The 23,999-nt window shown below is 43.5% G+C and overlaps 1 protein-coding gene and 1 long non-coding RNA gene across 2 annotated transcripts in view; one reads left to right on the forward strand and one right to left on the reverse strand.

The window, feature by feature from the left end:
- sdk2b (sidekick cell adhesion molecule 2b) overlaps nucleotides 1-23,999 on the reverse strand; it is a 292,198-nt gene that overhangs the window by 15,606 nt on the left and 252,593 nt on the right. The window contains exons 42-44 of the mRNA XM_007888572.2: nucleotides 23,312-23,452; nucleotides 16,778-16,916; nucleotides 1,596-1,725 (exon numbers count right to left, since the gene is read on the reverse strand). Coding sequence (XP_007886763.1) covers nucleotides 1,596-1,725; nucleotides 16,778-16,916; nucleotides 23,312-23,452 — 410 coding nt within the window. The remainder of the gene's footprint in view (nucleotides 1-1,595; nucleotides 1,726-16,777; nucleotides 16,917-23,311; nucleotides 23,453-23,999) is intronic.
- On the forward strand, nucleotides 3,528-10,885 carry LOC103175493. Its single transcript, XR_487495.2, has 3 exons — nucleotides 3,528-3,819; nucleotides 6,372-6,431; nucleotides 9,234-10,885. It is a non-coding gene; the product is annotated as an uncharacterized LOC103175493 (long non-coding RNA).

Genomic DNA, 23,999 nt, shown 5'->3' on the forward strand with positions numbered 1-23,999 from the left:
TAAAAAGAAAATTACGAGAGGCTAAAGGGCGGAGTGAGTGGGACTGAACAAGAGCCTGCTCAGGCACGATGGGCTGATCGTCTGTCTCCCTGTGTTTGATCATCTGTGTGACCGGCAAGCAAAATGAGTTATCCTCCAAATGAACCAACATACAACATGGGGGAGGGGGGGAAAGAGCACATCACTCATAGGAGCGATAAGCGAGAAAACTCATGCAGCAAAAAAAATTCTCCTGTACTTATTGTTATTCAAAATAACAGGTCACACACCTTAAATATTTAAGGCTGTAATCTTGATGATTTATAAGATGACACATAAAAGCCAGACTAAACTTCACACAAACTCTACAGCTTGTGACATCACCTGAACCAACCGCTGGGTGACTGAATTACAACTGTGTGACTCACCACTCACAGGAATTCACGAAACATAAACCTCTGTTCATTATAGCCTCAGCAGTGAGCAGCGGCTTAGCTCAGCCTGTCTGACGCACCAGACATTACCTGTTTATCCTCAGATACTATCTGCTGAACAGCTATGTCGCCATTGTAGCTAGTTCATCACAATCACTGTAAAGATTTTTGCATCCAATTACCCTATAAAATACACAGGCATCGCACTGCAAGGTACACCCTATCAAGCACTTTGATATATTCTCCTGACACGAAAGGCGCTATGCCAAATTTCAATTCTGTTTTGGTGCCCTCCACTAAAGTATATAGTAAACAGACTCTCTATGACACAACCTATGGCTCAATTCAGTACAACCTCACAATGCCATTCTGACACTGATTAAATATCACTGTGTTAAAGTTATTGAAAGTCATGAAAAGCAAAGACTTCTATAAAAACTGGACTCTCAAACCAAAGAGTGGAAAACTAGTATTCCTATTCTTTTATTTTGCCCACAAAATACACAGTCAATTCATTTTGCAGTGCATCCTGTGAAGCTATTTTGAGACCTCTCAATGACATGATAAGTAGCTACATCAAATGCAAGAATTATTATCATTAGTATTACAGAGGATGGAAAGAGCAGATGAATGGTTCTGAACAGATTGCTCTTAAACCAATCAGCATGGACATGATGGGCCAAATGGCCTTCTCCTGTGCTGTAAATTTCTAGGGTTCTATAGCCATTTCAGCATATCTCCGAAAATCTTTAGCCATCTGTGTAGGTCTCTCTTGAAGGTTAATATAGATCCTGCCTTGACCACCCAAAATTGTATTGCAGCTCAACTCATCAAAGATTGGCTTTCATACTGCAAATCCCCCCCAAAATAGTCTGGAAGTATATCCTCTGATCAGCCACTGCTCTAACTAACTCAGAGACCCTTGGCTTCTGACAGTGGTTTGCTAGACTTGAACATCTGCATGCAGTTTCACCATTTTCCATCAGGCTGGAAAGCCTTGGGATGTCCTCCTGATGTGAAAGGCGTAATACAAATGTAATTTGTTGTTGTTGTTTGTCTGACTGCCTGGAAATGATGTGTTCCCATGTGGATAATCAGTGTTCATATCTATTAGGATGCTCCAGGATGCTGCTGTGGGAGGATGGGGGAGGTTTAGGCAAGTGTTTTTGTTAAGTTTGTTACCTGAGAGTCTGAAATCTCCGACGGTTTCTCGGTCAGGCTGCTGCTCTCTGCTGGGATCAGGTCGTTGTATTTCGTGCTGACGTCCTCATCAGAGTAGTTGAGGCTGCCAGGACTTGGCCGTGGAGGTGATCTGCAGAAACAAGATACCTGTGAGAGACCATGGTAATAAACTTCCATAACGAGGTGTGTGACAGATTTATTCGGTTATCAGTCATCCTGCACTGTGATGTGCACCAGAAACTATCTGCAAATCAGACGTACCCAACTCGGCCAAGAGCAATGAACCAAGAAAAGTACCTGGCAAATATACACATCAAGACTTCGTCAGCTTCATTCGAATGTCACTGAAATTGGGTTTTGTGAGCTTAGTTTTGCACTACATTAAGCGCAGAGACATACAATTACTAGGTCAGCATTCAGGGCAAATACAATGGCAGCAACTTGAGGTCGAGACTTGGAATAGGTATCAGATAATAACCTTTATGATTGTTTCAGGCTATTTAATACCATCCTTTTATTTCATTCCAAATAATGGCCCTCCCTAGCATTAAAGACACGTGTTCCCAGAGAAACCAGAGAAGTGTTTAACCCGTACTCTGTGTCCGAGGCGTCAAAGATTAACAAAAACAAGCTGTGAATGAAAATAAGCAACAAAGGAACTTTCTTTGGGAACACGTCACAATGCGGCTATCTCAGGTACAATTTGTGCTAAATCCTACACTTGCACAATCACTGTGTTTCCTTCACCACCCATCTGTAATTTGCATTAATTTTACGGTTTAATAACCAAAGCAGGAACACCTGGAATATTGTTGATCTGGTCTATTTTGATCTACACAAAAGGTTACTAATAACCGCGGTTAGAGCCCTACAAGTCCTAACCGGTGTAATGTTATACTGGCAAGCTCAGGCTTGGAATAATATGTGCATCTTTTGTGCACCCGTACCTTCAACAGGATATGTTAGAGAGGGTTCGGGGATGGATGATTCTGGGACTTAGCTAAGAGACCCAGAGAAAATGGACTTTAATGAGAGGGTTGAGAGGGAACATGAAATGTTAAGCACTGAGAGGAAAGATTCCCGCAGATGTAAAGCAGGCTATTTAACACAAACTGCAAACACAAGGCTAGAGGAAACATGAAAAATGTAAGAATGTTATTCATGACTTCCTTGAAACATTTACAATTCAAGTTCCAGTTTCTAATCTCTCAGATAAACAGATTGCCATCGGAAATCAAATCACGATTCAATCAGGATTTGCTAACCGGCATCTAGAAGACTATTTATTGAGAACCACCTATACTTACGCTGTGCTCGAAGGAAATTCAGAAGTGGTAAAAAGATCCCAACAATGAAACACTTTTAGATCACTCTGAAAACACCACAGCTTTCCATTATCACATTAAATTTAACAACCTTTCATTCATTCTCTTGCTTCCATATACTTATTTTGCCACCAGTTTTGCATGAAGTAAACAGGATGCGGAAATTATCCCACTAATGGTCTGACTATTATTTATGAGCTTTTGTAGTTTTTCTTATTTGGGAAATAAATCGCCAATCCCGCTGTGCCTGTCCATTTGTCGCCACAGACATCTTCATGGAACCCACGGTATATAATTTTACATTACCTCGCAATAGACAAGGATAACAATCCATAGCAACTTACAAACTGACCCTGCAAAAAAAGAAAACATTTTCATACAATAACAGGTTGAAACTGCTAATGTCTCGCAATGTCTTGTTCCTAAAAAAACAAGTAACTTATGAGCAACCTTTTGCTGAGGTTTCACATTTCCACTGGAAACAGTTGGGTCGATTTATTCTCAACCCTACCAGAAGTTTATCTGTCTCAACCTTGAGATTTGCAGAAGTCCCAACCAACTCTGCACACGTCAGCATATGACAGGGCCACACATGGGGACTGGCAGTGCAGTATTGTTTGTCCTGTAAACAAAACCTTGAACGTCTTCCCTGCAGCCCTAACGCAGTGACGATGGAGTATTCAATAATGGCACAGAACTGTGTTTTTCAGGGCTCGCAGATTCTATTGTGACTAAACAAAGAACCTGAATGTATTGATGGTCCGTGCTGACACTGTGGATACAGCAGCCACACCACTTTGATTGACCAAAGCACTCAGCAGACGGGAACAAAGTGCATAAAACCGACTGTCACAGATTTGGAGCTTGGTGACCCAATTATTAGACCATCTGCTCAGAAGGTCAGTGCCTGACGATTTAAATAATAAGGATAATAATTTGCATGTGGGTATATCACATTTCATGTTGGGAGGACAACTCCAAGCCCTTCACACAACATACTGTAAAGTGTAGTGGCTGTGTATTTGTAGGTGAAAGAGGCAGGCAATTTGTGCACAGCAACTTCTCACTAGCAGCCTATGAAGTGAACGCCCCATTTTATTTGGGGGGAATTGTTGGTCAGGACATCAGGAGTAACTCCTTTCACTTTTCAATAAGATCTCGAATCTAGATCAAGTACCACTTTTAGCTGCTAGTAACAACGTAGCCCAATGAGCACAATTTTCTCAAACCTACTGATGTCACATATGTATGTCAGAAAATAAGTAGACTGGGTCACTGGCACAAATCTACGTTTCTACCCTATTTCTCCCTGTCATGTCTGATCAATTTTGAACTCTTAATTCTTAAACTGGGTCAAATTTATCACTTCCGCTGCTAATACTCCCCTCACGTACATTTGCCTAAAGTAAATCCTGTGTGAAGCACTTTGAGATGTCCTTCTGATGTGAAAGATACTATAGCAAATGCAAGGATTATCATGATTATGCTCCAAAAATGCAAACTAATGTCCCTATCTTAAGATGAGTCCTAATCTGTTGCATTAAACAAAATCGGCCGTTGATGTTGATATTTGAAATGACAAAAATAGGAATCTTTTAACACTAAAATTTAATCCAGACTTTGACTAATTTTTGTTGGGTTTATTCCTGCGATCGCCCAGGGTCATCCCTTTGCTCTGCGATATTTAGAATCAGACACAAATGTGGATTGTCACAAAAATAAAGAACATTCGAAAGAACATTCAGTGCTCAGGGGGGGAATGCAAGAGAAACGGAGGAATTGTATGCAAAGTCCAAAGACTGTCTGTGAATACACTGAGATAGTCAATTGTGTGCTTTCACCTCAGTACATTGAGACACAATAGCAATAGCTTCTTCCCACAGAATTGATAATGTTAACTCATTCGTGATACTGATTAATGTAGTTATTTATTAGATTCTTTTAATATTATTTTGGTCAGTTGGGTGTCTGACACACGTGGAAACCCATCACCGGGCTTAAGAGCATCCAAACCAGACAGATTTCTACATAGGTATGTCACAACACATGGAGATTTCCCTACGTATGGAATAGAATGCGCATTCAATCTCTCTCCCCAGACGCAGATTCCCTAATTAAGAACCAAAGCATAGAGACTGCAGAGTGTGGGTTGGGGAACTGGAGTTTAACCAGTTAAACCACACATTCTTTCGATAAACTGAAACATTGCATTGCATATGAATACCTAAACATCCTCAAAATTAATTTAAATACGTGCTAGAAACCAACACCAATTTTCTATTTAAACTACAGCTGACTGCAGACATATTGCGGGGGGAAAAAAAAGCCCCGGGATATATTTCACAATATAATAAATGTCAATTGAAAAATCAAATCAACGTATCGGGCCATAATACTGAATTGCAGCATCACAAGATCCTGGAAGGAGACAAGGTTTCATTCAAAGAGGGTGATGATAGAAATAAACAGCTTCTCAAAAAGGCCCTGGTCTCAACCTCAGGGCGAATCAAAAGGAAAATATGCTTATTGGAATAATATAGAAATCGCACAAACCTAACAGCTCATCAGTTCGGTGGCTCCACTTTTATTCCATTTACCCCTTCCGGGCACTGAATCTTCTTTCGCAAATTTACTTCTGTGATAATGTGACTGATACTAAATATTGTGAAACCAGTTGCTCTGTGTGACTGATCAAATATAGAGGATAAGAGACAAAAGAGAGGTTTGATTAAGCCAAAGACTTTGCTTGCAACACATTTGCATGACGTGGATAGATCAGAGGATATAGACATGCTAATGTCATACAGTATTCAGCCTGGTTTGTGCCTCCGAGTCAGAAGGTTGTGGATTCAAGGCAGTGCACCGTGACACTATTCAAAAAGAGAAGTTTCCTTCTCCTGGTTTGCTGGCCCAAAACTCCCCGAATACTATTGGTCACTCACTTCATGGCTGTTTGTGGCACAATGTCTTGCCTAAATTGGCTTCTCCATTTCACTGACAAACACACAGTCGCAACCCTTCACAGTAAAATCCTGTGAAGCACTTTGAGACGTCTCGGCGATGGGATGAGGTGCTATATCATAGGGAAGGATTACTATTACATAATATATATAAAATTAGTTGTACAAACTCGCTTTGTGTTTGAAAGTAGTACATAGGAGACTGCACTTTAACTTGCAAATCTAAGGAAATGAAACACTTTGCTGGTGCTAGCAATATAGCAGCTCACAGTAGCAGCATCACCACAAAAGACACGCTGGACAGGAGACAGACTCGCTGGACCTTATCTCCTAATCGTAACATTTGGTTAATGGAAATTAAGTTAGTCGTTAATCTGACGAACATGCATATATCCGTTTCTTGTCTCTTAAGAGACAGGATAAATCCTTTTATTTTCTGGAGGAGCATTCAATTAATTGGCCATTGAAATACATTTACTATTTGTCCACAGCTGCTATTCGCGTGCATATTTTTACAAGAATGGGAACAGGAGAGGCAAGCGGAACAGAAGGTAAAAACAGTTGTAAAATGTAAAACAGTAATTGGATTATATAAAAGATTTAAGTCTCCCCCTCCCCCGCACCCACCCACCTCATGTTATCTGCCACACATTGTGGTAGAGATTTTGATCAGTCCCTCCCAATCCTCTGGCCCCCTATCGCCAATTGGCTACCGCATTTCGCTAACAAAATATACAGTCAATTCACTTTATTACAATATAACCTATGAAGCGCTGTGAGACGTCTCAATGATGTGATAAGGCTCTATATCAAATACAAGGCTTATTATTACACCACTGTGTTTCGTTCCTTTCTTACACTCCACATTCTCAGACAGCTCAGCTTTCAATGTCCTTCCTTCACATCTCTTATCGCCATACAGACAAAACAGGTCTGACATCAACACCTGAATATGTTACAGCTGGAAGGTTTTTGTGCCCCACTTTCTGCTGTTAGAGGTCAGCGCAAGACTCGCAAACAACAACAGAGTATCGCGGACACACCCATACCACTTTACCTTCAGAAGTCCTCAGTGTTAAAATGACACTAAATATTCAGAGAACCTGTAAATCCCACTGTCAGTCACCGGTCTGGCATTACAAGGGCTGGTTTACATACAGATAGGTCGGCAAAGGTTGATTTGGAGCAGGATTGTTTCTGAAACACTCACTTCATCACATCACCACAGTCACATTTGGCCAATAAACCCCTCTCATGGCATCAGTTAGCAGTGAGGTGACAGCTTGACTTACAGAAGTACGTGAAGTCGTCCACGCCAAGAGCCACTCGCACTTTTGCATCACAAGCACTGTATCTACAGTAAACCATCTGATAACTTGTCACTCCAAGGAAAATGGCTCAGTGATGAGGTATCTGGAGTGGCGAGTTAGGCACACGTATAAATATCTGTACATAAATAAATGCAGACGGGACATTGACAGCATGATGACTTAAAGTGGTCGTGGCAAGTTACGCCAAGGTCGAGTTGACTGTATTTTCATTTTGCTTCTCATTAGCTCTGCACTCTTCATCCGTGCACAATTTTGAAGTCTTTGTGCAAACCTCACCAAAAGGAGCAAAAGTTTAGATATTATATTTGTATGGTAATGCCAAACTTGCAGTTATAGGGTATAACCCGTGTAGGAAAATGTCTGAAAAGGGCTTTAGAGGTTGAGTGGGAGACTGAGCAGGGTGGTACATAGAGCAGGGAGGGTGTGTGGCCGAGGGATTCAGGGATTCAGTCCCACAGAGCGGGGACAAAGTGATTAAAAACCCGACGGAAAAAACAAAGTTGGAGCAGGGAGTGTCCAGCCCAAAACATGTCCTTGTGGAGTCCTGTAGCTCAGTGGTTAGAGCACTCGCTTTGCAAGCGAGAGACCTGAGTTCAATTCCAGGCACAGGGCGAAACCTTGGGCAAGTTTCCTTACTCAACACAGAGCCTAATAATAATCCCTCCAAAACCAAAAACAATAATATATTGGTCATTTTCAATCTACGACTGTCTGTGGGACATTGCTGTGCGCAATTGGCTGCCGCGTTCGCCCACAAATATACAGTCAATTCACTTTACAGTGCGTTCTGTGAAGCGCTTTGGGACGTCCCCCCGACGTGAAAAGCGCTATATCAAATGCAAGGATTAAATTAAATTAAATTACTGATGTTGCAAGACAGAAATTAACGATGAAAGCTAACTCTCCTCATAATAGAATATAACCTGTGAAATGCTTTGAGACATCCTGCCAATGAGAAAAGCACTATATCAGATCTAAGGATTATTATTATTATTACTCTATGTCCTCCTTGGATGAATTTTTCTCTCCCTAGTCCAGTCCAGTGGCCCCTCTCGTGTCTCAAATCAGATAAGCCTGGGATTGAACCTGGGACTTTCTGGGGCTCTGTCAACACAGCTGGTGTGCAACATACTAATCAGCTGAAGAGGACGAGGTTTCGGGAGATGGTGCTTCCTACACATTTCAGTGCCTATCGAGTGCAATGGAAATGAACTTCCAGAATTTCCAGCATGGACGTCCCACAGAACTGTCACAGACATTTCCAATTACGTAGTGATGTGGGCTATGAGGATTTTTTTTTGGTCAGCTGGGTGTCTGACACACGCAGAAACTCTTCACCAATGCTTAAGAGTATCCAAACCAAACAGAGTTCCATGTATCCCACCTACACATGGAAATTCCAGAGATATTTATTGGAATGGAATGTGCACTCTCTCCGAGGGACACATCCTGCTTACCCAATACTGGAAAGTATTAGGCGCTGGTTGGCAAGAGCCAAGGCTGGGGGACCCCAGAGTATTCATTGGGGTAACTGCTGGAGTCTACCCAGCTAATACCGCATAGCTTTCCATTGGTAGCACTGTCTGGCAAGCTTACCCACTGCTTGTCCAGCTAGGACCACCCTACCCGCTAGGGCTTTGGCATAATAATAATAGTCCTCGCATTTGATATAGTGCTTTTCACGTCTTCCAGACGTCTCAAAGCGCTTCACAGAATAGACTATAAAGTGAATTGACTGTATATTTTCCAAGGTTAACAGGAGCTGAGTGGGATGATTCTCTGGCCCCAGTAACTGGTCTGCCCTTCCAAGTCCATGAGGAATCACTGGCGCTTTGAGCTGCACCGCAAGATTTGTATTTTTTCCCTTCATTCCCTCCCCGTCCTCCACCCCCTCCCCCCACAGGGAATAAAGCCCCTGTGCTCCTGCGATGAGCAGCAGTGTTTGATGTAAATGAGCAGATTTTGCTCTCCGGGGTTTTGATGATAACAAAGCTCTCTCCTTTTTTTTGCGCATTAATGCAGATGGATTCTTCTTCTCAGACGGATAGTGCTTACCCGCCATGGATGTGATGAGAAAGGAAAAAATAAAGAAAGACAGACAGAAAAAAAGAAAGAATGAAAGACAGAAAGACGGAGAGAAAGAAAGAAAAAGATCTTAAACCGAACTACTATTGGCAGCTTTTCTGTTGAAACAGCTGTTGGCAAGACTGCATTTAAACTGTAAAAAGAGTGCCTTTCTCCAGATACCCTCACCTCTTGTGCTCTGGTGCCTTTCAACATTATCACTGCAAAAGGGTCTGGTTCGGTGACTGTCACTTTCAATTCTCTACTCAAAAGGTGACAAAAAACAGCTGCTACGTTGTTTTTTTTTAAAACTCTGATTTAATTTGTTTTACCTCGGAAAAAAAATTGTAAGAGATACTCCTCAAGTCTCAGCAGAATACTCGACGAATTCCCTAAAGAGAGGGTGAAAGTGATAACTCATTCAGTGACTGACACCTTGTGTATTTTCAGAGGCTGAGTTGTAGCCAGGATTCAAACGCTCACAGAGAGAGGCCCGTTCTGCTCCTGCTCTTGACGCTGGCCTGCTTGCACAGCGGGGAGGGCGCTTATATGAACTGGGGTGAAAGAGAAATAGTCATTGTAGTGAAAGGCACGGATTTCAGCAGCAGCTGTGTCTGTTCTCTCCCTCTCTACCTCCTTCCCCTCCAAACACACACACACACACTCTCCCATCTGCTCTCTTCACTGTAATAGTAGTACCTCCGTTCCCTGCTCTTTCTCCTTTGTACAATTATTGTGGGTGAGAGAGGGAGAAACATGGAAATGCATTTCCACCGCTTGCATTTTTTCCCCTAATTCACACCCCTACCTCTGTGACTTTCACACAACCTCCCCCCTGGATGTACCTGGCCTGTCACTGGATTGACAAGTTCCAACACTGCTGACGGAATCAATAAAACTCTCCTCCGCCCGCTTGACTCTCAACACCTGAGATGAGAAGCGGAGAGGAGTGAAGATTGATATGAAATCAATAAACCTGGATGTCAAGACTCCATACATTCCTACTCGGGGGGCAAGAAAAAGCACAATCCCCTATGTTATGTGTCTGGAAGATTGACGAACCTTCACAGAATTGATGAACATAAACCCACATTTGACAGTGGAGCACTTTTGGAGTAACACTGGGGTGGACATATCCACTATCGGTTACTGAAGTTAACAAACTTTTTCATCAGTTTGCAGTTGAAGTAGTATTTCCTTATTATAGCCACACCCTAATAGAGCTGCTAACCTTATCAACCCTGTCCTCCTCACGTTGCAGCCTATTTCTGAATTCAGTCCAGCGTCCAGGCTTCTACCACCTTCGCTGGTGTGTAAAGACCTACCTCTGAGCAACAAGGGTCAGTTACTCCAGCAGAACTCACAATATATATTTAATAACATTGATGATTAATGCAATACAAATTTACATCTACAGAGTGTCGTTCACATGGGTAGGCCATCCCGAAGCTCTTAACAGTACTGGCTGGTCACTTGAGTTGGGGGCGGGAGCCGGGGTGGGGGGGAAAGGAAAGATGACAAACTTAAGTGCGGTAAAGGTGGTAGGTATTGAACAGATTTTGAATGAAGTGAGGGAGACGGGGAGGGAGGGAGAGAGTAAGTTGGAGGGATCCAGCATGGAGTTCCAGAGAGTGGGGGCAGAAAGCCTGACCATATATAAGATATACAATCAATTCACTTTGCAGTTTATTCTATGAGACGCTCTGAGACGTCTCGAAGATGTGATGAGGCGCTATATCAAATGCAAGGATTATTGTTATAAACTCAAACAACTACAGGGCTCGACAATCCACTTGTATATATACATAATCTTATAACTGAAGTGCAAACATCTGCCTAATATTCAACTTAAGTAGTTTCCTTGAAAGCCAACATAGGTTGCTGAAAGCTCGACTTACTTTTCAGCTCAGTGTTAAAATGCCCCAATATAGAGAAAGGAAGGAAAAAAAAGTTCTTGTCGGGTGCAGGAGGAATTTTGTTTATCCCCCCACCCCACCCCACCCCCAAAAAAAAAAGAAAGATCCTCACTTGAAACACAAAGGTCCTTTGAGACGAGAGAGAGAGAGAGAAAGATGAAAAAAGGAGAACGTTAAGAATCAGAAGCTTTTCACCACAGCCTCCATGTTTTCCCTGCTTTCAGGCCAATTGTATCAATCCCTTCCCCCACTCTGCGTTGGCGGCTGTCCAGTTTAATTTGGCTACAACCTTGCCGTTAACCACAAAGCCTTCTCCACCAGCCTGTGACACAGTAGGGCCCCATCTCGGAGAGAGGGAGCACACATAAGACAGAGCAGGCTTTGTCACACACAGTCAGCGGAGGGCATGAATACTCTTCCACCCGGAGGCACTTTAACAGGGACATGCTTTACATAGTCCATTAAGTCCCTTCCTCTGATATCTCGTCGGCCTGACGTGAACTGAATTCAACCCGAATAATGCGCTGATCTTTGCTCCTAAACCTAGTGGGACCACATCACATCACATCACAGATCCCCCCCCCCGATCACGTGAGTGCCATCAAGGGTAAATAAGCCACGGATTTACGATAAAGCTATTCACTGGAGGATCTGAAGATGCTCAATTTCTAAAGGGCCACGAGCAATGGGAGTTTTTCTTTCAAGCTTGTATTGGATTATTAATTACTGTATAATAATAATTAGTATTATTCTAATAATAATAATAATAACGGAGTCCTGTAGCTCAGTGGTTAGAGGACTCGCCTTGCAAGCGAGACACCTGGGTTCAATTCCAGACAGGGCGAAACCTTGGGCAAGTTTCCTTACTCCACACGCCTAATAATAATCCCTCCAAAGCAAAACAATAATAAATTGGTCATTTTCAACCCCCCTGTTTGTGGGACACTGCTGTGCGCAATTGGCTGCCGCGTTTTGCCCACAAATATTCAGTCAATTCACTTTACAGCATATTCTGTGAAGCGCTTTGAAACGTCTAGAAGGAGTGAAAAGCGCTGTATGAAATGCAAGGATTATTATTATTATGATGATTACTGTATTATTATTAATACAAATCATTTCAGATGTTCGGAATCGGCTTTGCTACAGTAACGGCACTTTACAGCAAATCCTGGGAAGTGCTTTGGGATGTCTCAAGACGCTGTATCAAATGCATGGATTATCGTTGCTTACTTTTGGGTCAAACAGCACAAATATGTGATGCAAAGCTTTTTGGTTCAATATTAGTGATAGTGAGTTTGAGCTACAGTGGTGGTCTGAAATTGTCAGTCATGGCAGCATTTGGAGTCAATACCCAGTAAAGCCACGTGGGAGGTTTTTAGAATCAAAAGCTTTTTTTGTCTTAAAAGCAGAATTTTTCTGGCTTGCTGCTCGACCAGCAACCACCCATCCACCCAGTGAATAATATGTATTTATGTTGGCTGAGGAGAGGGGTGGGAAGGGGATGTATGTGCGCTGTGAGAAGAGGACTGGGACATCGTAAGATATCTATTCTCTCCTAGTGTCCTGGCCAACAATCCGCCAGATAGAGTTAGTCGTCAATTCATGGGTATTTATGCGTGCAATTTGGGAGGTGCATCTGCCGACAAATACACAGTCACTACACTTTACAGTAAATCTTGTGAAGCATTTTCATGGTGGACCTGATAAGGCGCTATATCAATTGCAAGGATAAATAATATTATTATAGCTTCAGGCCTGCTGAATTTGTCTCAGTCACTGAGGAGTTAACTGTCTCACACATTGTCCCGACTCCATATTTGTGCTATGCTCCATGATGTTATCATATGTGAAAGGACTCTACAGCAATACAAGTTGTTGCTGTTTTCGTTAAAACCTCAATTTGGATTTGTTTGCACACAATCAGTTCAGCACTTAATTGTACAGTCAGAATTATCCAACTGGGAAGTAGGGGAAAAAACAGCTCAAAAATAATGTTGGCAAGCGATGACTGAACCGGGCAGTGTGATTCTAGCCACAGAGAGAACAAACAGCAAGCTCACAATCTGAAGACTAAACACTGGGGTTTGAGACACTGGGTTCCAAACTAGTTAGATAAATGTGAATGTTGATCGTTGCTAGAATGCTAACTAGGGATTGTCGGGAAATCGAGCCCTGTGGTTGTTTGAGCTTACAATAATAATCCTTGCATTTCAATTAGCGCCTTTCCACATCTTTGAGACGTCTCAAAGCGCTTCACAGAACATACTGTAAAGTTTAGTGACTGTGTGTTTTGTGGGCGAAACGCGGTAGCCAATCGACCACAGCAGTGTCCCACAAACAGTCGTCAAGGGGTCATCAGGACTCAAAGCATTATAATACCCCAGGGATTTGGGTGCTGAAGGACTGGACCCCAAAGGAGGTCTGTGGAGTGTGCACAAACCAGCTGAGGCACATAGTCTGAGCTGCTCCACATCATCTAAGGTTGAGCCAACCTGCCCCTCTACCTTCCTCGCTGAAGAGCAATCCTGCTCCCTTACCTCCGACCTGCCCATCCGCTTTGTTAGCTGAACAAAGAAAGGTGCACTTAGGGATAAGTGTGTCAGCCTGGCTCAGTAGTAGCACTCTTGCCGCTGAGTCAGAAGGTTGTGGGTTCAAGCCCTAAGTCGGGACCTGGAATCACATAGTGCAAGCTGACACTCAAATGCAGTGTTGCACTGTTGGAGGTACTGTCCTTCAGAAGAGACATTAAACCGAGGTCCTGTCTGCCTGTTTAGATGCACATTAAAGATACCATGGCACTATTTAAAAAGAGAAGGGAGTTTCTCCAGGTGTCATGGCCAACAAATCCCCCAAATAGAATTGGTCACTCACTCCATGGCTCTTTGTGGGACACTGCTGTGTGGAAACGGACTACTGTGTTTTGCCCACAAAATACACAGTCAATCCAATTCACAGTATAACATGTTAATCAGTTTGAGACGTCTCGATGACATAAGGCGCTGTATCAAATGCAAAGCTTATTATTCTATAAATGGAAGCAAAACATGAATGGAACACATATGGTAACAAGTAAATAGCCCAGGAATTGCTCCTGTCTATTCTTTAGACAGAAATCACAATAACTAAACTGTCGTTTTAACTTTCTTCATAAAACATTTGCCCATATACAGGTATTGAATGAATAACTGGGATTAAAATGTTCAAGGCCACGTACATTTCTCAGAAGTACAAGGCTTCTGAACATTTCTTAACCCCAATATTTTTTCAATTCACCACCACTGAAACCTTATTTTTGTGCTTTGGTGAAACAAAACATCAGAATTGCCCTTGAAAGATTGTCTTACAATCAATGCCACAATTTCCAATTCCCTACAATTTTTTCCACGATTTAGGATGATTCCAAATGATCTTCCACAGAGACAAATGCAACGAATGACAGACGTGTGCAGAATATTGTTTCCTTCACGAAGAGCAATTGGGGGAAAGGAACAAAATAGTAACCTTTTATGATTTGGTCCTAGCTCGATAGGATCGCCCTCACAACAGGCCACTTGCTTTGCAGTTGATGGAACTAATATGCTGCACATTTAACCTTAAAAACTGTTAGAGGCTGAATAAAGAGATGGCTCTTTTCTCCTATTCCCTGGCATCAGTGGCAATCTTAACAGACTGGCGCTATTGCCCCCTGGAGCGTGTGTGGTCCATTATGAGTCTCCCAGGTGACCCACCCAGCCCTTCTTCTCATTCCCCCTCCCCAGTGGCATCATAAGTGGGAAAACATTCAAAGGTGTGTCTGGCTGTCAGTGAGCTGAGAGGCTTTGCTCTGCCTGTACAGGAGCGAAGCAGTTTTGCACGCACAGGCTTGAATATCTCTTCCCCAACCCACTGTTCCCATGGCACGCTGTAAACAGGGCAGTTTCAAAAGCACCGAGTCAGTGCCCTGAGCCACTACTACAGATCCAATTCCCCAGGTTGTTCTGCAACATAAATAACACCATAAACTGTTCTGAAATCCCATCGGAGGGAATAAGGGCACGATTAAACATGCTGCACGGACAGTTACTGCTTTGGGACATCCTCCCGACGTGAAAGGCGCTTTACAAATGTAATTTGTTGTTGTGTTTGCTAATTTGCCACACACGTAGTGTGGCAGCACGGACACAAGTGAAGTAAAAGGTGGGCTGGGGCTGAGCTTCCTCAGAGTCAAACCACTTCATCAAGAGTGTGATTTAGTGGAGTTATTAAGTGACCTCTCTCCAACTCCTTGAAATGTTCCTTTAACTAAAGGAGATCGAAAGCTGAACAAGTTACCTCATGACTGCTTATCAGGCGGGGAGTTGAAGGCGTTTTAAGCACATCTCTGGACCGGATTCAAGTGCAGGCTCCCAGAAGTGACGGGGATTAAGTTTTTGTCTCATCCCGTGGTAAAATAAAGCGAATCACAGTCAGGATAGTCTGTTCTTTTAGTTTGTTTATTCCGGATGTTTTATTTCACCGTGAATTCAGCGGTACAAGGGTTTGCATTTTATTGTTTAAGTGAAACCTACGCTATACAGTCACATTCAAATTTTGCTGTGGGGGGCAATCAAAACTCCCCACCCCACCCGACCTACTCCAGCACCCCCCACCACACACTCCTGCTCCTGAAATCGCTCTATCAACATTGTCTCGAGTGGTTTCGCCAACAGGAGGCAGTAAAATGTGGAGCTGGCAGCAAACCCCACACATTCACTGCCAGTGTGAACTCCTGCTTCCACCTCATTGACCTCCAAATGGCCTTCGAGCGACCCACATGAGGTCTGTGGCACTCTCGCGCTTAAAGGAAGCATTTAAAATAAGCTAAAAGTAAGCCTGTCTGTTCCTCTCTACCTCACCCCCCACCACCCACCGCCCCCCACTCCCCCCCCTCCTCACACACACATACAAGCAACCTCCCAATGGCTGAGCTTGGAACTGAGCCCCATCGACCAGAGAGGTCCATGGTTCCATTCTCTGTTGAGTTGGCTGGGAGGGGGTAGGCAGCGGGTCAAGGGAAGATGTAAAGGGAGGTACACAATGGTCTCAATCTCCCATGGAGATGTCCATGGAGGGTGTGTGTGTGTAGGGAAAGGTAACCTGGAGCTCCACAGAGGGACAAGCCAAGTCCCCAGGTAGATTCCATGAAATCCGGGCAAATGGGGATCGGGGTGGGGGGGAGAAGGGCGGGAAGGGTGCAGTCAGTCACCATCACAGCAAATTCACATTTGGAGACAGCCAGTGTTTAGAGGAGTGGGAACTCATTAGTAAGTTCAGCGCAAGAAAACAAAAAAAACATTAGAAGATAGATTTTATTTCTCTAAACATGGCAAATGACAGCTAAACCAGTCAAGTCATTTGCATTGGTCCATCTCCCGTTTCCGACACTGGCCTCTGCTCAGTGAGTAAAACCAGAGGCAGAAAGGGCTGCAGTATCAACCTCCATTACATTACATCTCAGCCTCACTTCCTGAAACCCACTTGAGGTGGATGGTCAAGAAAATATACTCAGACACTTAGTAATTATAGGGTGGGTGGGTTGGGGGGGGAATTGTGAGCGATGGTGGCTACCTGTTGTAGATGCCGTTCTTTCTACAGAAGGAGTTCTTCACGGAGAGCCGTCTGTTGTTGAGTTCCAGTGCTGGGAATCGACCATCATCTAGGCTCATAATCTCCTCATGGCCCAGCCCGCTGGTCTTTGTGTTATTCCCTGAGGATGGAAAAGAGCAACATTGGGTCAGTTCAATGGACCAAATACCAGGCCTTTTTGCCACATAAGGGTGATTACAACCTTTCGTCCAGCAAACATCTAATAATAATCCCTCCATTTGATATAGTGCCTTATCACGTCATTGAGACGCCTCAAAGTGTTTCACAGAATAGATTGTAAAGTGGATTGACTGTGTATTATGTGGGCGAAGCTACTACGGTCACAAAACACCACAATTCTGAATTCTTATTTCTGAAGGAAATCCGATTCGAACTCACTGGGGAAAGCAGTCGACTTTTCCATTCTAACGCATTCCTGTGTTACAAGTGATGTACGATTCAATCTCAACAGCTCTCCCGGGTTTTTCAATGGAAGTAAAAATGAATGGAAAAAAAACTGCAGTTTTCTTGGGATAGAAAGCTACATTTTTTGCATCTGACTTACTGCGGCTCATCTTAAAAGCACGTGACAACTGTTCAGTTCTAATGAGATGACTGCGCAAATGGGCACTAACAGCTCGGTGGAGAGTATAGATTAATAGAAAGTTTCCAGAACAGGAGGAGGCAGTCAAGGAAGCAATTTTCCCAAATCTGCTCTGCTGAATTCAGAAATTCCTGTGTTTTCCTTAAGGAATGGTGGTAGATTGAGCTTAAATATGAAAATATGCACATATACTGAGGCTTACAGCGTTACAGCCACCTCTGTTAACTGGGACATTTTGGGTCACTCACTCCACGAATGATTGTGGGATACTGCTGTGCGCAATTGGCTGCCGCGTTTGCCCACAAAATACAGTCAATCCATTTCGCAATATATTCGGTGAAGCCCTTTGAGATGTCTCAACGATGGGTTAAGGAGCTATAACAAATGCAAGGATTATTATTATAATAAACAGATGATAGCACAAGCGGCTGCAGCCTGTCTCACTGAGGGCTCTCTCCAAACGGACTCAAGAGATGTCCAATCTGGTTTCAGAATGGCACAAAGCCCAGGGAACCTCTCCAGCAATCAGCGCAGGATAAAACTGGCTTCTAGCATGGAACCAAAGGTGGAGGGGGGGTGGGGTGGGAAACAGTTGGTTACTGTCACTGTGACCATTGGCCTCTGCCCTGTGTATGAATCATCCTGACAACACTTCACTAACAAAGATGCAAAATCCTGTATTGACCACGAACAAGTAATGTAAAATAGTTGCAACACTGCTCCCAATTATTGCGACCAAGGAATACCATTGCCAGTTAAGACCTTAACTAATTAAAGCACAGAGAGAACCTTTTTTTTCCTTTAAATAAAACTCGTCAGTTAGAAACATAAACGAGCTGGTTTGTAGTCTCGAGGATTCAATGATAGAATTAATTACTGTGGAGCGCGGGGTGAAGGATTGAGAAGCAGCTCTGAACTCTCATGATAGGACATTTGCTCTTCCTCAGTGAACTGGCGTGAGTGTTGTTTTACATTCCAACGAATGGAAAGGCTCCAGTGATAAACATCATGCTTGAGAGCTGACCTCGAGCGGGCTCTGTTTTATCTGGGAGCTACCCAAGCAGGCGATATCCAAGCTCAAATAACAATCTCCTGGATAAGGCAATAATCTCAGTTTAAAAAAGTTCAGGGAGCATAAAAACTCTTTTGTTTAATGTGGCCAGTTGGATAATTCATCATGCAATATAATTAGTGAACTTCAGTTTATGACCGTGGGTGCCTGTTGTGATGTGCCTCTCATTTGTGTCGAGGTAACTACAACTATTCATTCATTAGCAAATGAATTTGCTCCCTGGAACTCCATTTCCAGGTCCCTAAGACTTGCTCCCTCCTCCTCCCCTCTTTCAAGGGACGTCTCAAAACTTATCCATGGATAAATAAAGTGTAGAAAAGACTGAAAAGCTAAGAAATAAAACACAATGTGACCTTCCTCGAGAGGTTGGGTTCAGACAGACTGAAGCTATTTGGAAAACAAGCGTAAACTGTGTTTGTCAGCTAGAAAGAACACAGCGATTTTGATTTCACTTGATAACATGAACAACTTACAATGGGAGGAATAGAAATGCTGCAGAGAAACCACAAACGGCAAAGTTTTATGACTGGTTGATGGAACTTTTAACCCACTGAACGGAACTGAGCTCTGGAAAAGGTACCACGAGCGTTCCGGGTTCAATCTCGGTGTGGTTTAAACCGAGTGAACAGGTTGCTGCAGTTCGATTCAAGGAGAAAGTCAAAGGAACACAGGAATGTGAAACATCACCAGTGTAATGTGCAGTGCAGACACTGGGTAATCCACTGAATAAAGGAGAAGGCAAGGAACAAGATGCTGACTTTTGACCCTCTGTTGAGCAATAATAGATAGCGTTAATTTGTGCAAAAAACAAATCCATTCGACCCTGTTTTTCATGAGTTGGTTAATGCATGTTGAGTACGCAATGCTTGAAAGTGTTTAGGATTCCTGACTGAGCTTCGACGATGCTTGTTGCAAAAAAAGGTTTCACCTCTGGTTTGACCTAACGAGTTTGTGAGCAACCCCCTCTCCCAACACCATGCAAAGAGGATTACTCCTCTTAATGAATCTCAGACCCTCTGAGACCTTGCAGGTTGCCTGCTGCAGTATTTGACATCAGGTTGGTGTAACAAGGTAGGACAAGGTAGAGGTAGGACTGTAATTCTAACTTGTCCAAAAATCAGTGGTCCGTTTTATTAGGTTGCTGCGCTGGTGCAAATCTCGAGTCAAAATATGCCCATCACACGCCCTGCTGACTGTCCTGTCATCCTCAGCCAGGAGAGAAAGGCTAGAAATTTGAGTTTTTCACCAGAAAGCTCCATTAATTTAACGCAATGGTATCACGCTCTGCTTGGTTCTGCTTAATCACAACATGTGCTAAGTTGTGCTTTGCGTCGTACATTCCTTCAGCTCTGTCAGTGAGTGAGTAAGATGCCCTGCAGTTATGTACATTGAGACCTATCAGATTGCAAAGCTCAGGCAAGGTTGACCTGTTCACCTTTCCTCTGAACCACCTTTCAGGCCAGCGCTCGATTCCTTGGCTGAGCGACTTCCCTTTCAGAAGCGCACACGAGAATCTAATGATACCCCGGCCTGTCTTGAGTGATTGTGTCTGCAACTGATGCTGACGTTAGTGACCTTGGTGATGTGGGCCCACTTCAGTTTCTTGGAATATTTGAGGGAACCTTCAAATAAATCTATTGCAAATGTAACGAGAGCTGCCCTGCGGAATACTGTGGATAGAATCTTCACGGTGGAATTCGCCAATGTCAAGCGCAAAATGCGAACTGTGGATTATTACCCGGAACACGACAAATGTGGTCATGGCGAGGCAGCAATTGAGGTCAGACACTTTCCCTCATAGAGAAGTAATGGTTCGTAAAAGCTTAGGCATCTTTGGTACTGATCGATACGTTTCAAATGTTTGATTCTTTCAAATAATACCTTCAAAATAATAGAGTGCAACATCTGCAAATTGCTTGAATGATGAGTTCTGTAGGAATAGGGAATTGCTAATTAGTATCCGAGGAATAAACTCTAAAACAATTAAAATCTCGCTGAAGTTCTGCCTAAGCAGAAGTGAAGCCCACAGAGTTTCAATTGCCCCAGCGCTGTGTGGTTTGCTTTCGATGCAGCTTCCTCACTACTGACGGAATACAAGAATCAACTTTTGCCACAGCTGCTAACAGAAATGATTATCTTCTCAAAGCGACAGGTGTTTCCTGTTGCAGAATCCTTCGAGGCATTCCGGGGCAGCGGGGTTAGGTGGGGGGGGGGGGGGTGGGAGAAGAGAAGGGGGCTTAACCCTCATCTTGACCCCATTCACTATCCGCACCACTACCAACAATGACCCATTTCACCAATGGGAACCAGGCTTAACCCGAAACAAAGTGGCAGCTGAAAAGCTCAACCTACTGTCTCAGTGATTCAGTGAAATGTTGCTGCCTCTGAGGGTGAAATAAGACAAACCCCAATATATCGGTCAATGGACGTGGTGGGTGGAAGCCAAGTGGGAGGAGGGGCAGGGCAAAAATTAGCAGAAGAGAGGTCGATCGGTGCCTCTACTGCATACAGCGCAACTATCAGGATATCTTTTTCCACTGAATGATTTCCTATCCAACACTATGATATGCACCAGGGAACTAGGCATCAGGGAATTTGATACGACTGCAACTGAGTTTGTTCCGCCTGATTCAGGCACTCTGCGTCACTACACTGGCGGAATCGTTGGACAGAACTGCACAAGTCAGTCAGATGCACGGCTACCATAGGGGTAATTTTGACACCGGAAAGCCAGCTCTGTGAATCCGCAGTCTCTCCAGGGATATGGAAACAGCAGCAGGCGAGTCTGCTGGAGAGGCTGGACACAAACCGTTAGGAGACCAGGAGGGAATGTGAAGCACACTCACACTGAATCCCCAGGGAACTGGAAGCAGACACACACTGTCATGGAAATGGGCTTTTGACCCATGTATGTCTCCAGTAATACAATAGTGAATCCATGTTAATTCAGCAAGAAAGTCACGAACGTGAAGTGAAGCAGCCCTGAGGATGCTATCATTGCAACATGAGCTCCATGAGAACTGCACGTTGGATCATCAAAACAACATGGGTCAAAGAGGGGGGAACAGTAAGAAAATAGAAGAATCTTAAAATACAGGAAATGAAAATAGGAAATTACTTAAAACTGCTGCCCTCGCTGTACCTTACCTCGAGACATTGGGTAAGGAGGGATTGGGCTGGATTCAACCTTTGTTCACACACTCCCTTTCGAAATGTTTCAAGTTAAGAAGCAATAGTTTGCTTTTAACTTTCATTATAACCTCACAAGAACGGATACTAATCTGAGCTTTTAACTACATCACGGTGCTCATAATCATAGGCTGACATTTGAGTGCAGAGCTGGAATTAAGTTGCATTGACGGAGATGCCGTACATGGATTAGGACATTAAACTGAGGTTCCTTCTGTCTGTTCAGGTGGATGTTAAAAATCCCCTGCAGCTATTCGAAAAGAGAAGTGAGTTTTCCCCGATATCCTGGCCACAAATCCCCCAAATAAAATCGGTCGCTTACTATTTGTGGGGCATTGCAGTGCACATATTGGCTGCTGGGTTTGCTTACAAAATACAATCACTACAGAATACAGTAAATCATGTGAAATTCCTTGACTATTTAGATGATGTGACAAGGCACTATATCAAATGCAAAGTTCATTATTAGGAGTGGCATAATAACGTCCAAAGATCTGCTTTGCTTTGCGTTGATTTGTTTAAATTCAATTGGAAAAAAAATTCAATTAAAGATTTAATAATTTCCCAAGTCCCATTTAATAGGAGGTATTTGCCAATTTTAACTGTCGACTCAAACAAACATGAGGGCTCTTGGGAATGTCCCTTGAAACCACAGCAGTCATAGAAAAGCTGTCCGAGAAGGCTAATTTGCTGATTTGCCACAGGGAGTACAAAGCCATTTACAACTGTTACAACAATGTATTAATGGCACACAAGGCCAGCTCTCTCTCAAGCACTTGTGCATTTCCTTATTATCTCAGCTTCTTGGAGTCAAGGTTAGACTCCCTTTTGCTGGCGAAATGCCATCTGTGCACTCATTGATCCAGAAAACACCCTGTGTCTCACAGGTGAAATGAACAATCAATCTGACAATAATAATCCTTGCATTTGATAAAGCACCTTATCACATCGTTGAGACGTCTCAAAGCGCTTCGCAGAATATACCGTAGAGTGAATTACCTGTATATTTTGTGGGTGAAACATGGCAGTCAGTTGCTGCGCACGGCAGTGTCCCACCGTGCACAGTGTGACTTTCCATCAGCAAAACATTAACGCATTTCAGAATTCATTTGCTCTCTGCAGTTCAGTTTAAAGATCTCAATAAACTGCTGTGGCCTTGCTTTGTTTAACACTGCTAATCTGAAAGCAGAGGGCCACTGCGATTTAGTGTGGAGAATTGCCGCTCTGGTGCACATTCTGGTGCACACTTGCTGCAATCTAAAAGCTCTCTTAATTCAAATAACAACAATGGAAGAGCCTTGGAATGGCACGTGGGGACCATAAACCATTCCTGTGGTTATTACTGCAGGATTCATTGACTACCTATTACCCACTGAGCACGACGCACAAAACGGACATTTTTAATTACCGGCGACTGGAAAAGCGATGGAGAATGAATTACTGAGAATAAAGGAAGGTTAAAGAATCCCAGCAAATGCTGCCGGGGAGTTTCCAGGTGAGACTAAGTACCTGCAATGAACGGTTGCTATGGAGACTCAGTGAAACAGCATCTGTCCGTGTCTATCTCGTGTCTGAGCTCAAGGAAGTTGCAGTTTTAATTTCACTCTCCAGAGGGTTCCATTCACTGCGCAAAGCATTTCGATGGACCCACCTGAGTCTGTTTTCTTTGTGTATTTTTTGCTCTGTCCCCGGATTATCAGGATGAACACCAGGAGGAGAATAAAGATGAGGCCGACCAAGGCAATGACCACCAGGAACCACCACTCCTCGTAAAACGGGGCTGCGTTCTGGCCTGAAAGATTGCAAAAGCAGAAAGAAATCTGAGGAAATAAACAAATGTTGTTGGGGGGAGGGGAGGGGAGGGGAGGGAAGAAGGAGGAAGTGCAGGTGCAGTGAGGGAGCGAGGGTCAACTGTGGGGATTTCCTCAATTAGGATTTCTGAGTGAGGGTTCCTTAGATTGTTCCTTGAATTTGATACAGCGCCTTACCACGCCATTGAGACGTCTCAAAGCGCTTCACAGTCTACACTGTAAAGTGGATTGCCTGCGTATTTTGCCTCACCGTGGGAATATTTCTCAAAGTAAATCAAATTGGAGCGGCGTTCCTGTGAGTCTGTTTGACGTAGTGCGTGCGGATTCCCGAAGTGAGGCGCCCCATTTGACAAGGCCACCTTTCAGACCCCAATGTTACCAACAAGTTCTGTCAAGCTGCTATGTTGGTGCAGGTGACTTGCAGGTGTGGAGAAGTTACGATAGTGCGTGCTGTGTTGTCTGTCTCCTACATCTGAGCTTTTCCCTGCCAGCCCTGGCAACGGTCCCACTCATCAAACCTCATTATGT

The sequence above is a fragment of the Callorhinchus milii genome, unplaced genomic scaffold (assembly GCF_018977255.1).
Source record: "Callorhinchus milii isolate IMCB2004 unplaced genomic scaffold, IMCB_Cmil_1.0 Scaffold20, whole genome shotgun sequence".
Classification (NCBI taxonomy): Eukaryota; Metazoa; Chordata; class Chondrichthyes; order Chimaeriformes; family Callorhinchidae; genus Callorhinchus; species Callorhinchus milii.